The sequence below is a fragment of the Neoarius graeffei genome, chromosome 10, assembly GCF_027579695.1.
Source record: "Neoarius graeffei isolate fNeoGra1 chromosome 10, fNeoGra1.pri, whole genome shotgun sequence".
NCBI classification, from domain to species: domain Eukaryota; kingdom Metazoa; phylum Chordata; class Actinopteri; order Siluriformes; family Ariidae; genus Neoarius; species Neoarius graeffei.
The window spans coordinates 14,062,629-14,077,033 of NC_083578.1; the positions used below are offsets into that span (position 1 = coordinate 14,062,629).

The 14,405-nt window shown below is 40.1% G+C and overlaps 1 protein-coding gene across 3 annotated transcripts in view; it reads right to left on the reverse strand.

Annotated features, from left to right (window-relative positions):
- LOC132892864 (phosphatidylethanolamine-binding protein 4) overlaps nt 1-14,405 on the reverse strand; it is a 277,165-nt gene that overhangs the window by 158,674 nt on the left and 104,086 nt on the right. For all 3 annotated transcript variants that reach the window (XR_009655486.1, XR_009655485.1, XM_060931329.1), the window contains exon 4: nt 4,989-5,087. Coding sequence is in view for 1 of the 3 variants with exons in the window: in XM_060931329.1 (XP_060787312.1) it covers nt 4,989-5,087 (99 nt within the window). In the remaining 2 variants the exon portion in view is untranslated. The remainder of the gene's footprint in view (nt 1-4,988; nt 5,088-14,405) is intronic.

A 14,405-nucleotide genomic window follows, 5' to 3' on the forward strand; every position in this document is an offset into this window, starting at 1 on the left:
TTTGCTGGATCATCACACCAACGAACCAGGTTCGAATCCCAGCAAAACCCTAACAACAGGGTGTTTCAAAAAATTTGATATCATTTCACAATCTAATAACTTTGCCAGTTCCCGTTCAAATGACCTCAAATTTTAACAGCATGTGTAGAAACAGGTCAAAATTTTATGTTTACTGACTGTGCAGCTTGCATTTATGAAAGAATTCTCTAAAAATGCACCAACTGCAATGCAGATTTGGACACGGCACAAACAGTTCAAAGAGGAAGGCGGTCTGTGCAGCAGGGCAAAAGGAGCTGGATGACTACCAGCATCGGAAGAGACTATCGAGTGCATTCAGGAAAAACTCTTGCGAAGCCTCAAGAAGAGCGAGCCTGGAGACCCAGATTCCTCCGACGACAGTTTGGCGTGTCCTGAGGAAACATTTGCGAATGAAACTCAACAAGTTGCACTTCACCCAGTGCTGTGTCTCAGGCAGTGTGCATATTGAAAATTTGTGAAATCGTTCATGGAATCCACATACGTTTGAATTTCTCTTTCAAATTTTGAGGAATAAATCTTATATGGCTCAACATTAAGCCTGTTCAGTTTAATTTGCCTAGATTATGTAGTTTCTGGGATACATACATCTCAAATAATATATATTTTTTTGAAACACCCTGTACAATACTGGATTATTGTACTGGATTAAAGACAGTTTGGGGGGCATCGTGGCTCAGGTGGATAAGGCGCCATACCATAAATCCGGGGACCCGGGTTCGATTCTGGCCCGAGGTCATTTCCCAATCCCTCCCCGTCTCTCTCTCCTGCCCATTTCCTGTCTCTACACTGTCCTATCCAATAATAAAGGTGAAAAAAAGCCCCCCAAAATATCTTTTTTTTTTTTTAAAGACGGTTTGAAATTTAAACACGCACAAGCCAAATGGTGAAAATTAAGGAGAAAAATTAGCCTAGTAAACTAGACCCACCCGCCTAGCGGCCAAAAATAATTTTTGCCTACGAGTGGGTCTAGCCTCAGACCATATCAACAACACACCCCGGGCATCAAATCGTGCCCGCCAATCACAACGCAAGGTTTTTGTTTGGATTCTTTGGGCGGGCTTTTGCAGGAGTGACGACAAGGCTGCGCGACGCTGGAGAAAGCACAACAGGAAAGATGGCTACGGCTATTGAACAGCGCTCGTTTGACTCCGCTTTGGAATCAGTTTTAGAAGAATTAGACTTGGAGTTTTCGTTGAAACATGAGCAGGAAGAGGCTCTCCGCTCATTCCTTTTCAAGAAGGACATTTTCGCTGTTTTGCCAACCGGCTATGGCAAAAGTCTGATCTACCAGCTGGCTCTGCTGGTAGCCAAACGGATGGGGCTAATTGAAAACCCTACTGCTTTCTGTCGCTCTGACTACGTCACAGTCACTGTTGCGCTGATTGGTCAGAGCGTTGGCCTATACGCACAGAGACAGTTTGAAAGACAACGGGTTGTTCCTACCCACACCCTTCGGAAATGTCTACGACCGAGACCAGACTAAATATTCACATTTAGTCTGGCTTGCCAGGCTAGAGAAAAATTTAAAAAACAATAGAAAACAAAAATCCTCTAACTGTTCTTGTTTCTTCAGAATAACTTTTCCTAGATAATCCCTTAACTGTTAGCATTTATCATGCTCTTGTTTTAAGCTGGCTATGAGGAAACGATGCACTGAGCCAAAAAAAAAAAAATCTTGAGTGTGAAAATATGCAGCACTGCTCATTTAAAAAACAAATAGCTGTATGGTTTATTTCTTATAAGCCTTTGAACGTTGTTGTGGTTTTGATAAAGTTATGAACGTTCTCGGAGTGGCACCAGATGTAGCAATGTAACATGTTTACAACAATAGCGGTTCACGCAGTCAAAGACTTTTGTGCAGAGAAATGGAAGTTGCTGTAGTACGATTTAGGGTAAAGTTTGAGAAATTTTGGGTTGGAGATTGGGAACAAAAGGAATGAGAGTCACTGGAGTACACCATAAGCAACCCTAAACTGGATTAATATACACTACATGGCCAAACGCTGATGAACACGTAACTATCTGACTCCTATGTGCTTTGTGAATGTTCCATTACAAACTTGGTCCTCTATCTGCCATTATAATAACCTCCGTTCTTCTGGGAAGGCTTTCCACTAGATTTTCGCGAGTGCCTGCGGGGATTTGTGTTCTTTTCAGCCACAAGAGCATTAGTGAGGTCAGGCAGCGATGTTAAATGAGGAAGTCTGGGGTGCAGTCAGTGTTCCAGTTCATCCCAAAGGTGTTCAGTGGGGTTGAGGTCAGAGCTCTGTGCAGGACACTCGAGTTCTTCTTTCCACTCCGACCTTAACACACTATGCCTTCATGGAGCTCGCTTTGTGCGCAGGAGCACTGTCATGATAGAACGGGTTTGTGCCGCTTAGTTCAAGTGAAGGGAAATTGTACTGTAATTCTTGTAATTGTAGTGTATACTGTTCTTAACCATTAGGCGACAACGGGCATACCCAACAACCTGTGTCTTCTCTCTGTCGAGTTACATGTCAACCGTGAGACACCAGTGATGCTGACCTCTCCTGCTCTTCGGACTTGCCTGATCCATCCTGATGCCCTACTTCTGGCTGGAGCCTCATCACATCGCTCCTGTGGAGTGGAGGATGGCCCCGTATGGACAGTTGAAAGACACACTTTGAAGATGGCTCTGGACACTTACAGTTTTGCCTTGATGGCTAAAGACCAGTGTTGGGCACGTTACTTTCAAAAAGTAATTAGTTATAGTTACTAGTTACTTTTCCCAAAAAGTAACTGAGTTAGTAACGGAGTTACTTTGTCATAAAAGTAACTAATTACCAGGGAAAGTAATTATTCCGTTACATTTTGTTCCCCCTCAAAAAAAATCAAATTCAATTAGTGTAATCATAATAAAAGTGAATGTTAAATGTGTTTAATGACTGAAATGGACACTTAACAGAACCAATTAGTAACATTATCTACACTATATTAATATTTTTGTGGGACAATGTGAGATAAGACATCTATCAAATTTAATATATTTTTGTAGTTATTAAAATTATGTTACTAATTACTGGCCACTGACGAGGACAAATGCTTTGTTCCTCGACATAATGTGCATTGCACGTAAACACTCTTGCCTTTTATTTCAAGTAATGAAAAGTAATGGCTGTATTTCCAATGTGAAAGCGCAGTGCTGGGCTGACCGCTCGCCATCGCTGGGTCTTCCGATTGAAAGAGCACGCAGTAGTGCAGTAGGCGTGGCCTACCTACATATGTTGTCCAAATCTACTCTGATTGGCTTACTGTGCCGTTGTGTCGTGTCTCCCCGCCCAACACTAAAGCAGAGGAAAGAAAGGCTGAACGAGCAGCGTGCCAGATGAGAACAGCTCTAATAAAGTAACGCATAGTATTTTATTGTAAGTAACGGGAACGGCGTTATAACGATGTAAAAAGTAATTAGTTAGATTACTCGTTACTAAAAAAAGTAACGCCGTTAGTAACGCCGTTTATTTCTAACGCCGTTATTCCCATCACTGCTAAGGACTACAACAGACCTGATCACCATAGATAGTTCTCCAGCTGTCATGAACAGTTTTGCACTCAAGTCTCCATCACTGAACAGCTGATAACTCCAACAAAATAAACTTCATGCTAAAACTAGAATGAATTTCCCGGTTTCACAGTTATACTTTGTGACTATATAGGGCACAGTTATAGAAACGAGTTATTTATAATCATTCAAACAGTTATCTGTTATCACCCAGATGAGGATGGGTTCCCTTTTGAGTCTGGTTCCTCTCAAGGTTTCTTCCTCATGTCATCTGAGGGAGATTTTCCTGGTCACAGTTGCCTCAGACTTGCTCAGCAGGGATAAATATATGTTATTTACCAGCTGGGAGGTCCGTATCGTGAAATACCGTGACCGAGATCTTGAAAGTACTGACGGAGGCCCTCTGGGCCGAGGTCAGTATTCAAGGCCGAGGTCACGGTATTTCACCATACGGACCGACCTTAAGCTGGTAAATAATATATTTATTTTTTCTTTACCAAATTCTAACAGAAAACGAGAGCGTCCGAAGGGGAAAACCGAGCCAAGCCGCCATTTTGAATCCTCATTTACGGCTGTAATATAAATGGCTTCCTCCTCGGTATACAAGTGCACTTCCATGGCAGGAAAAAAAACTACATTTTGCCGCCTATGTAGCCCCCTATTTATACAAAATTGAGTCATTCAGGATTCAGCCATGTTTTTGCTCGGCGTTAGCAACAGTTAGAGGTTTTTAGCTTTCTCCTGAAAAGTTTTCTTTTATTTCTTCTTCCTCAGGGTAGTAAAACTCGCTTTCGCGATGAACACTGTCGTTACCGCTATCCATGCTGTAAAATTAATACTATATTTCTGAGAAATGCTGGCAAAAATTTATAAGATTTTTGATAAAAATCTTATAAATAAATCTTATAAAAAAAAAAAAAAGATAAATGTTGACAAAAAATGCTACTATGTTTGTTGTTGTGAACGAGCGAGTTGCCAGAAGTCCGTAACCGGGGTCCGTACCGTAGGATACGGACCCACTCGCCAGCCAATCAGAGCGCAGGATTTGATGGAAACCACACCGCGAAAAAAATAAATACATTTATTAGGGATAAAATTAGTTCATATGTTTGAAGTCTTTATTTTTCTGTAAAGCTGCTTTGCGACAGTGTCTGTTGTTAAAAGCACTATATAAATAAATTAACTTAATTGTACAGCATACAAAGGCATTCTAGATAGCTGTGTGCTCCCAACTTTGTGGTAACAGTTTGGGAACGAACTACATACGGGCTTGATGGTCAGGTGATCACTTATTTTTGACCGTATAGCGTATCTACCTCATCAATCAAGAACATTCTGGTGCTTTTATTACACAGTCAATGTTTGGGCATGGTCAGTGTGCTGCTATGAAAGATGTCCAAAGACAACCTGGTTATTTTTTCTCACTTACGTCAATGTCAGCCAGCAGCCAGTGTCTCCAGTGGGCTCGAGTGGGGTTAGTACGGCTGGGGGCGTCAGGGTCCACCATCATCAGCACGTATTTCTTATTCTACAAGGAGAGAGAAAAGGTGTTTTGAAAAGGAATGAAGGAATTAGTAATATGATGATGAAAAATGACATTACAATCATCTGTCTACTTCTCGTACCTTCTAAGAAAGTCATTTCAACGCCTGTTACAGAAATAACTTAATTATGTGTACTGCACTTCATTGGCATTTTGTTCTCTGCAATGTTGCTTATTAAACCAAGTGAGGTAAAGGATAATAAAAAGTAAGGCTTGCCCGGAACTTTTATATCAGTGAAATAACATCAGCCGAGCCCAGTGCAGTGACAAGATCAACAGCTCAAATACAGCTTCCAGGCTCATCCAAAATGTGTGATGTATGGAAAAAAAAAAAAATGCCCTAATTAGCTGCTGATATTTTCAGGCCATCTTCCACTCCTCACACATTCACTGCATCTCAATCTGTCTGCGAGTTTTGTTATTTCCTCTTCCTTTCCTGCTTTCTGTCTTTTACAACAACACTTTCCCTGTAAACAACCTGGCAGACATTTTGGGGCGCTATACTACAACGACAACGACTGACCGGCTTAATTGCTCCAAATACTCTGCTTTCGCGTGTCTCCGTAAAGTTGGAGAATTGTAGGAGCAGATTGAATTATTGCGTGAGCACATTTGTCATCTCTGGTGCTGAGCCCAAAATCTGCCAGACCATATGATGGCGTTATTATTATACGCCTCTCTGCGGCAAACAGGGCTGTCAATCACGATGGTCACCGTGCCACCACAGCCCCTCCTCACAGGAAAGAGGCAAACGCAGTAACGTATAACACATTCAAGTGCAAATGTCTAGTTGTTTTCTCTCTTAAGTGAAGGAACAGCTGAAAAGTAGTGAAAGTTGAAACAGGAGGGAAGATCACGCCTTCTCGCATATAATAAAATATCCGTATATCTATCCATATTCAGTTCTTATTAAATGTGAAATTGACCACTATGCCTTTGAAAACACTGAAAAATGTCAGTATGGTGTGTGAATTCTTGCTCTGACAGTTCTTCAACCTCATAACTGATCTCAACTGCAGATTTGAAGTACTGTTTTGTTTTGTTTTTTAAATCCTGCTCATGCTAGTTTTGCTTGTACCTACTTGCAATATATTCTCAGAGGTCTCAAAAGTAGCCGGTCTGCGGCGGCAAATCGCCGTCTGTAGTAGGATTTGCCGCCGTCTATTTTTCACCGAGTAACAAAAAATATTTTTGTTTACATATCTATACGAAACTGAGCAGCGTGCGATGTGAAACTAAGTTTTATTCAACTAAATAATAGCCAAATACTAACATGTCCGTAGGAAACAGAGGCAGCCGTTATGCTACAACTAAGATGCAATCTGATTGGCTGACAAGGTGTTGACAATGTTTCATGTACTGTGATTGAGCCGCGCTACCACATGGCTAGAAATGGCGAATAAGAAGTGGAGTGGTACGTTAGATGCCTGGTTTTCAAAAAGGCCCCAAACCACGGGTAAGTCTGTAATTTTAGCCGTCACTATGATTACCGAGTAAAATACGTCTGTGTATGGGTCCGTGTATAAATGCTGGTTGGCTAAATATTTAATTATAAATATCGATTGCTATCCCATTATTGTATCCGGCCCGTTCTGGGTCGAACCCGCCCACTCGGCATGCTTGGCGCATTGACATTGTTTACATTTTGACTTGCGACGGAATGCAGTGTGTCCTTGTAGGGGAGTCACATATCAAGAATTGACATCAGTCATGCAGTTAATGTTAACAGTAATCGTTAAAATTATAAATATCTCATCTCATTATCTCTAGCCGCTTTATCCTGTTCTACAGGGTCGCAGGCAAGCTGGAGCCTATTCCAGCTGACTACGGGCAAAAGGCGGGGTACACCCTGGACAAGTCGCCAGGTCATCACAGGGCTGACACATAGACACAGACACCCATTCACACTTACGGGCAATTTAGAGTCACCAGTTAACCTAACCTGCATGTCTTTGGACTGTGGGGGAAACCGGAGCACCCGGAGGAAACCCACGCAGACACGGGGAGAACATGCAAACTCTGCACAGAAAGGCCCTCGCCGGCCACGGGGCTCGAACCCGGACCTTCTTGCTGTGAGGCCTCAGTGCTAACCACTACACCACCGTGCCGCCCTCCAAATGAAAATACTGTGATAAATTAATTCATATATTTTTTTCAAAATATCTGAAAAATCTTTTGAACTCTGAACCTCCTTAATATAAAGAGGATCTCACATGCTATATATAAAATTTGAATTCAGCTGAAGTGAACAGACTTGTACAAAAGGCAACAGAGCGGTTCCTTTCAAAGAAAAGAAGGATAAAGGGGAAGATCGAACATGTTAAAAAACCCGAATCAGGTTCAGTACCTGATATCACTACAGACACTGTTATAGAAGCTTTAGGATTAGATCAATACTCAGATTGTTCAGAAATTGAATAATGAATCAAAAAGAAATTTGACGATACAAAATTTATATATTTTTGACGTTTACAAAATCAAGTTATTGTCTCATCTCATCTCATTATCTCTAGCCGCTTTATCCTGTTCTACAGGGTCGCAGGCAAGCTGGAGCCTATCCCAGCTGACTACGGGCGAAAGGCGGGGTACACCCTGGACAAGTCGCCAGGTCATCACAGGGCTGACACATAGACACAGACAACCATTCATGCTCACATTCACACCTACGGTCAATTTAGAGCCACCAGTTAACCTAACCTGCATGTCTTTGGACTGTGGGGGAAACCGGAGCACCCGGAGGAAACCCACACGGACACGGGGAGAACATGCAAACTCTGCACAGAAATGCCCTCGCCGGCCACGGGGCTCGAACCCGGACCTTCTTGCTGTGAGGCAACAGCGCTAACCACTACACCACCGTGCCGCCCACTTAATTTTGTAAACCACAAAAATATATAAAGTTTTGTATTGTCAAATTTCTTTTTGATTCATTACTATATGGCTGTTCTACAGCATGAAAATTTTTAGTATTGATTACCATCACTTCAGACTATTCTGCTGTTTACAATAAATCAGAAATTCCTCCCCAAATGCCTTGAAACTGTCTCAGTTTTACATTTTTCCTCACCTATGGTTCATGGTGAAGGGCTTCAGCCTTTTTAATTGTACCCTCCTATTCTCTGCCTCGTACCCTTTTATTCCCCTAAACTTTGTATTTTAACAAATTTATTTCCCAAAATATAAACAAAGCAATAGCTTCACTTGACCCCGACCAAGCACTTACTAAGGATGAATGAATTTACAATGTAAATGCATCATACAGTACATCGTGTTCATGGTAATGAACATGGTCTTTCTTTGTCCTGCAAGCTTCGTATCTGACCACTTGCTTGCTTGTATCCAGATACAAGTAAATCCTACTGCTAGTCCCTTGTTGCACACCTTTAGTAGCCAGATAGCTGTGAACATTTCTAGGGAAAAAAAAAAATCTGAATAATGTATGGATATTTGGTATCGCTAATGTATTACTTTATATGTATCGATATCTTTATATATAGATATAAAAACCAACAAAACACCTAAACCAGGACAAAACAAAAAAAGTCGGGCATACAAAATCCCCCCAAAAAAAGATAGCTTACAGCTTCAACCTTCTCTCAAACACTCCATCACGTTTCTTCTCAGAAGCATAAGATAAAGATGCCAAGAAAATCATGCTGCTTATTCTAAGGATGTACATCAGTAAACCATGTTTTAAAACGAATCTAAAAAATGCTAAATAACCCAGAGACTACTTAGGATGAATCATAATCGCACGAATTAAAGCCGCTAATACATGAAAATAAAAAAAAAATTTAAAATCCCACAACCCCCCCATCCGTCGTCTCTAAAGGCCAAATCCGCTGCTCACCTGACACAAAGCAATGAAGCGAAACAAGCCTAAGCCTAATAATCGGATGATGTTGTTAGGTTTAAGCGATAGCGCCTGCAGGTAATACCCAAACACACGACAACAATAGTGCCTCCTCCACACGCTGTCAGCGGAAACCTGGAGTGTGGCAATGCCAAAAGCCACGGGCGCGACGTGCACTGTTCTCAGACCTGTTGCCTTACAGACAACAGTAATAAGGCTGTACTATATTAATGTTTCGAGTAATCTGTATCGTATTAGACTTACATAAAGATACAGTGGTGCTTGAAAGTTTGTGAACCCTTTAGAATTTTCTATATTTCTGCATAAATATGACCTAAAACATCATCAGATTTTCACACAAGTCCTAAAAGTAGATAAAGAGAACCCAGTTAAACAAATGAGACAAAAATATTATACTTGGTCATTTATTTATTGAGGAAAATGATCCAATATTACATATCTGTGAGTGGCAAAAGTATGTGAACCTCTAGGATTAGCAGTTCATTTGAAGGTGAAATTAGAGTCAGGTGTTTTCAATCAATGGGATGACAATCAGGTGTGAGTGGGCATCCTGTTTTATTTAAAGAACAGGGATCTATCGAAGTCTGATCTTCACAACATGTTTGTGGAAGTGTATCATGGCACGAACAAAGGAGATTTCTGAGGACCTCAGAAAAAGCGTTGTTGATGCTCATCAGGCTGGAAAAGGTTACAAAACCATCTCTAAAGAGTTTGGACTCCACCAATCCACAGTCAGACAGATTGTGTACAAATGGAGGAAATTCAAGACCATTGTTACCCTCCCCAGGAGTGGTCGACCAACAAAGATCATTCCAAGAGCAAGGTGTGCAATAGTCGGCGAGGTCACAAAGGACCCCAGGGTAACTTCTAAGCAACTGAAGGCCTCTCTCACATTGGCCAATGTTAATGTTCATGAGTCCACCATCAGCAGAACACTGAACAACAATGGTGTGCGTGGCAGGGCTGCAAGGAGAAAGCCACTGCTCTCCAAAAAGAACATTGCTGCTTGTCTGCAGTTTGCTAAAGATCACGTGGACAAGCCAGAAGGCTATTGGAAAAATGGTTTGTGGATGGATGAGACCAAAATAGAACTTTTTGGTTTAAATGAGAAGCGTTATGTTTGGAGAAAGGAAAACATTGCATTCCAGCATAAGAACCTTATCCCATCTGTGAAACATGGTGGTGGTAGTATCATGGTTTGGGCCTGTTTTGCTGCATCTGGGCCAGGACGGCTTGCCATCATTGATGGAACAATGAAATCTGAATTATACCAGTGAATTCTAAAGGAAAATGTCAGGACATCTGTCCAGGAACTGAATCTCAAGAGAAGGTGGGTCATGCAGCAAGACAACGACCCTAAGCACACAAGTCGTTCTACCAAAGAATGGTTAAAGAAGAATAAAGTGAATGTTTTGGAATGGCCAAGTCAAAGTCCTGACCTTAATCCAATCGAAATGTTGTGGAAGGACCTGAAGCGAGCAGTTCATGTGAGGAAACCCACCAACATCCCAGAGTTGAAGCTGTTCTGTACGGAGGAACGGGCTAAAATTCCTCCAAGCCGGTGTGCAGGACTGATCAACAGTTACCGGAAACATTTAGTTGCAGTTATTGCTGCACAAGGGGGTCACACCAGATACTGAAAGCAAAGGTTCACATACTTTTGCCACTCACAGATATGTAATATTGGATCATTTTCCTCAATAAATAAATGACCAAGTATAATATTTTTGTCTCATTTGTTTAACTGGGTTCTCTTTATCTACTTTTAGGACTTGTGTGAAAATCTGATGATGTTTTACGTCATATTTATGCAGAAATACAGAAAATTCTAAAGGGTTCACAAACTTTCAAGCACCACTGTACATCTGAAAGCATATTTTATATATATAAATTTGATGTAATTTTGAGTTTTTGCTTCTCAACCTTGACTATGACAGATTTAAGATATCAGCTAAGACAAGAAGTAAATAGACAGCATTATGCATGCAATTTTCCCTCGAGGGCAACATGTATATGTATGTATAATTAATGTGCATTTAGACAGATGGAGGAAAAAACGCAAAAGAGAAGTGTTTGTGGGTTGTTAGGGTTTTTTTTTTCCAGGGATGGGGGATTGAGGGCTCCTCTCTCTGTGACACCAGCTGGACCAGTAAATACTTTAGGTACACAAAATGAGTAAATGCTAATAAGTATTTCTGAACAAATGCTGGCACAGTTAAGGTAAAAACAACCTGCTGTTGAATAACTTAAATTATGATCCACTCAGTTAAAAATGGCATTGCTATAACGGTAGTAATGGCAGCGCAGGCAAAATTATATCGCAGTACAGATTTAAATTCTCATGGCATGCGTATACAGTATATCAAAGAAATCTAAGTAACTTTTTTTTTTATTGGATGTAAAATGATTCTAATGAACAATAAACAAAGCCTGTAACAATGCACACTAAAAATTTATACTGACTATAAAAGTCCAGTATTTAAAGTTGAGTATTCTTTTCTATTCCTTTCATTCAGAAGACTCTGAATACACTGAATGAAAGCTGCTTCCTTTTTACTGGTTATAAAAATAAACAGTGTGCTTTATTTGCATAAATAAAAATAAGTAACGTGTAAGCTATGTGTCACGGAATGGAGGCGAAGGCGGATGCAAGTGCAGACAATTTATTAAGTAAAGTGCAAACAACCAAAACTGTGAAAACAAGAACCATGAACATGAACCGTGGATACTGTACAAGGCGCAAAAAACAAAACCAACCCCTGCGCCACTGTGGCACGCCTGCACAACAATAAACAGTATTTACGACGAGTCGCTGAAAAACTACAACTTAAAAAGTGCTGCTAATCAACTCAAAACAGGATGTGCTGGGGCTGATGGGTAGTGCAATTCGACACACCTTTGGCACGGTCATGACACTATGAAAACCTTTCCTGTTTATTTTTATCTCAAAAGACCGTAAAGCATTAAAACATTTTCCAAATCCAAGTTAAAATGAGGAATTTTTTTTAAAAGCGGAGTTATTATTACCACCACAAAGCCAATTATTTTCCAATAACAACAGGTCATATAGCATTTTATTCTTCTTATATCGCAGTAATTTGCCAACAATTACAATTTCAAATGTATTACTGAACAACACAGCATACTTTTTATCCATTTATAGTTGCATTTAAGTTGTGGAACAAGTTTGATCCTGTTATCGCTTACGTTATAGGAGCTAAACTGTCGTTCCCTCACACAGAGAACCTGGAAAGTGTGAGTCCTCCATACTGAAGACTTTCCTGTGGCGGAAAACCTACTGATGTCCCAGAGAGTTAAATACATTTCTCTTTATAGAAAGCTTTACCATATCAAAAAAAAAAATAAAAATAAAAATATATATATATATATATATATATATATACACACACACACATGTGTGTGTGTTGTAAATGAGTTTATTATTGGCCTTGGATTATTAGATTAGGAGGAGCCTTACAACGCCCTGTGTTATGTGTAAACATAGCTGTCATTTTACAAAAGAAAAAAAATATCTCTGATTGTTGGACAGGAGAAAAAAATTTCTGGTGCAGTTTCTACATTTTTTATTATTATACCCCTGCTCCAAAGGAGGAAGGGTATATTGGTTTACCTCTGTCTGTACGAAACACCCTTTTTCTCAGCAGCCACAAATCATAGCCACTTGGTACTTGGTACAAACCTTCAGCTTGGGGTTCTATACCGTGTGTACCGTTTTCAGATCTGTCCCACATTAACTTCGTATTTACCGAATGAATGTATTTACGAAACATATATGGTGGATTTACAAAATGTTTGTAACACTTTTCTCAGCAACTACAAATCACAACTGCTTGATATTTGGTACCAAACTTCAGCTTGGGGTTCTATACCGTGTGTACCATTTTCAGATCTGTCCCACATCAACTTCCTGCTTACCGAATGAATGTATTTACGAAACATATATGGTGGATTTACAAAATGTTCGTAACACTTTTCTCAGCAACTACAAATCACAACTGCTTGATATTTGGTACCAAACTTCAGCTTGGGGTTCTATACCATGTGTACCGTTTTCAGATCTGTCCCACATTAACTTCGTATTTACCGAATGAATGTATTTACGAAACATATACGGTGGATTTACAAAATGTTCGTAACACTTTTCTCAGCAACTACAAATCACAACTGCTTGATATTTGGTACCGAACTTCAGCTTGGGATTCTATACTGTGTGTACCATTTTCAGATCTGTCCCACATCAACTTCCTGCTTACCGAATGAATGTATTTACGAAACATATATGGTAGATTTACAAAATGTTCGTAACACTTTTCTCAGCAACTACAAATCACAACTGCTTGATATTTGGTACCAAACTTCAGCTTGGGGTTCTATACCATGTGTACCGTTTTCAGATCTGTCCCACATTAACTTCGTATTTACTGAATGAATGTATTTACGAAACATATAGCGTGGATTCTGACGCGATTTCAAGAAGCAAAAGGCGATTTCAAAATGACAGTTTACCAGGATGCTATGTGAAATCCCTGAGGAGAGACACTGCTCTTTACTTACTTGTTTCAGGGTTCATTATTTGTTGAAGTCAACATTCATAATAAGTGTCCTATTCCTTCGATTGCTTGCATTCTGAAATAAGCAAGAGTGTGTGTGTGGTGGGGGGGGGGGGGGGAATATGTAAGTGAGCAGTAGCTAACAGTTGATCTTGTTTTTCTATTGCAAACCAGGTGGACCGAGTTAAAATTTTGCAAAAAAAAAAAGAAAAAAAACTTTTTTTTTTAATAAAAATAAATGCACTATACATTTGTGTCATAATAATAAACCAATTTATTATCATTTATAACATTTATTCAAATCCAACACTCCTATAGTCCTGGTAGTTTGTTAATAACTCTATGCATTATGATGTACACTGTATGTGATTTTTTTTCTCATATTGCCCACCTCTAGGCTGAACACATACAGTAATGTGCTACTGTATAATGTACCCCTGTGTATTAATTTAATCACGTAGATATCATATTCCTCATGGCACCTACCGTACACTCCAAGCTTGTTTACACTAAAGAACACATACTATACGGTACGTGTGCATGTGTGTGTCAACCCTTCAGATGGGAAACACCCAGAGGCTGTGAGCACACAGTGATCACCTGCATCCATACACACATCTGCGTTACAGTACAGGAATCCAGGGCTTGACTATTTAAAGTTACACATGTTGGCATTTCACCAGAGCACCAGCAATTCAGTTTCTGGCCTTAGGGCCTTTTAGAAGCAGCATGAGAAACGGTGATTGGTGAATGTGTGCCAGAAGCTCAGCTGCAGAGCGGTTTAAATAATTGATGCAGAACAACAGTGTGTTGCTTCATCCAGTCTATGCATTTACATTACACTCATTACATTATATC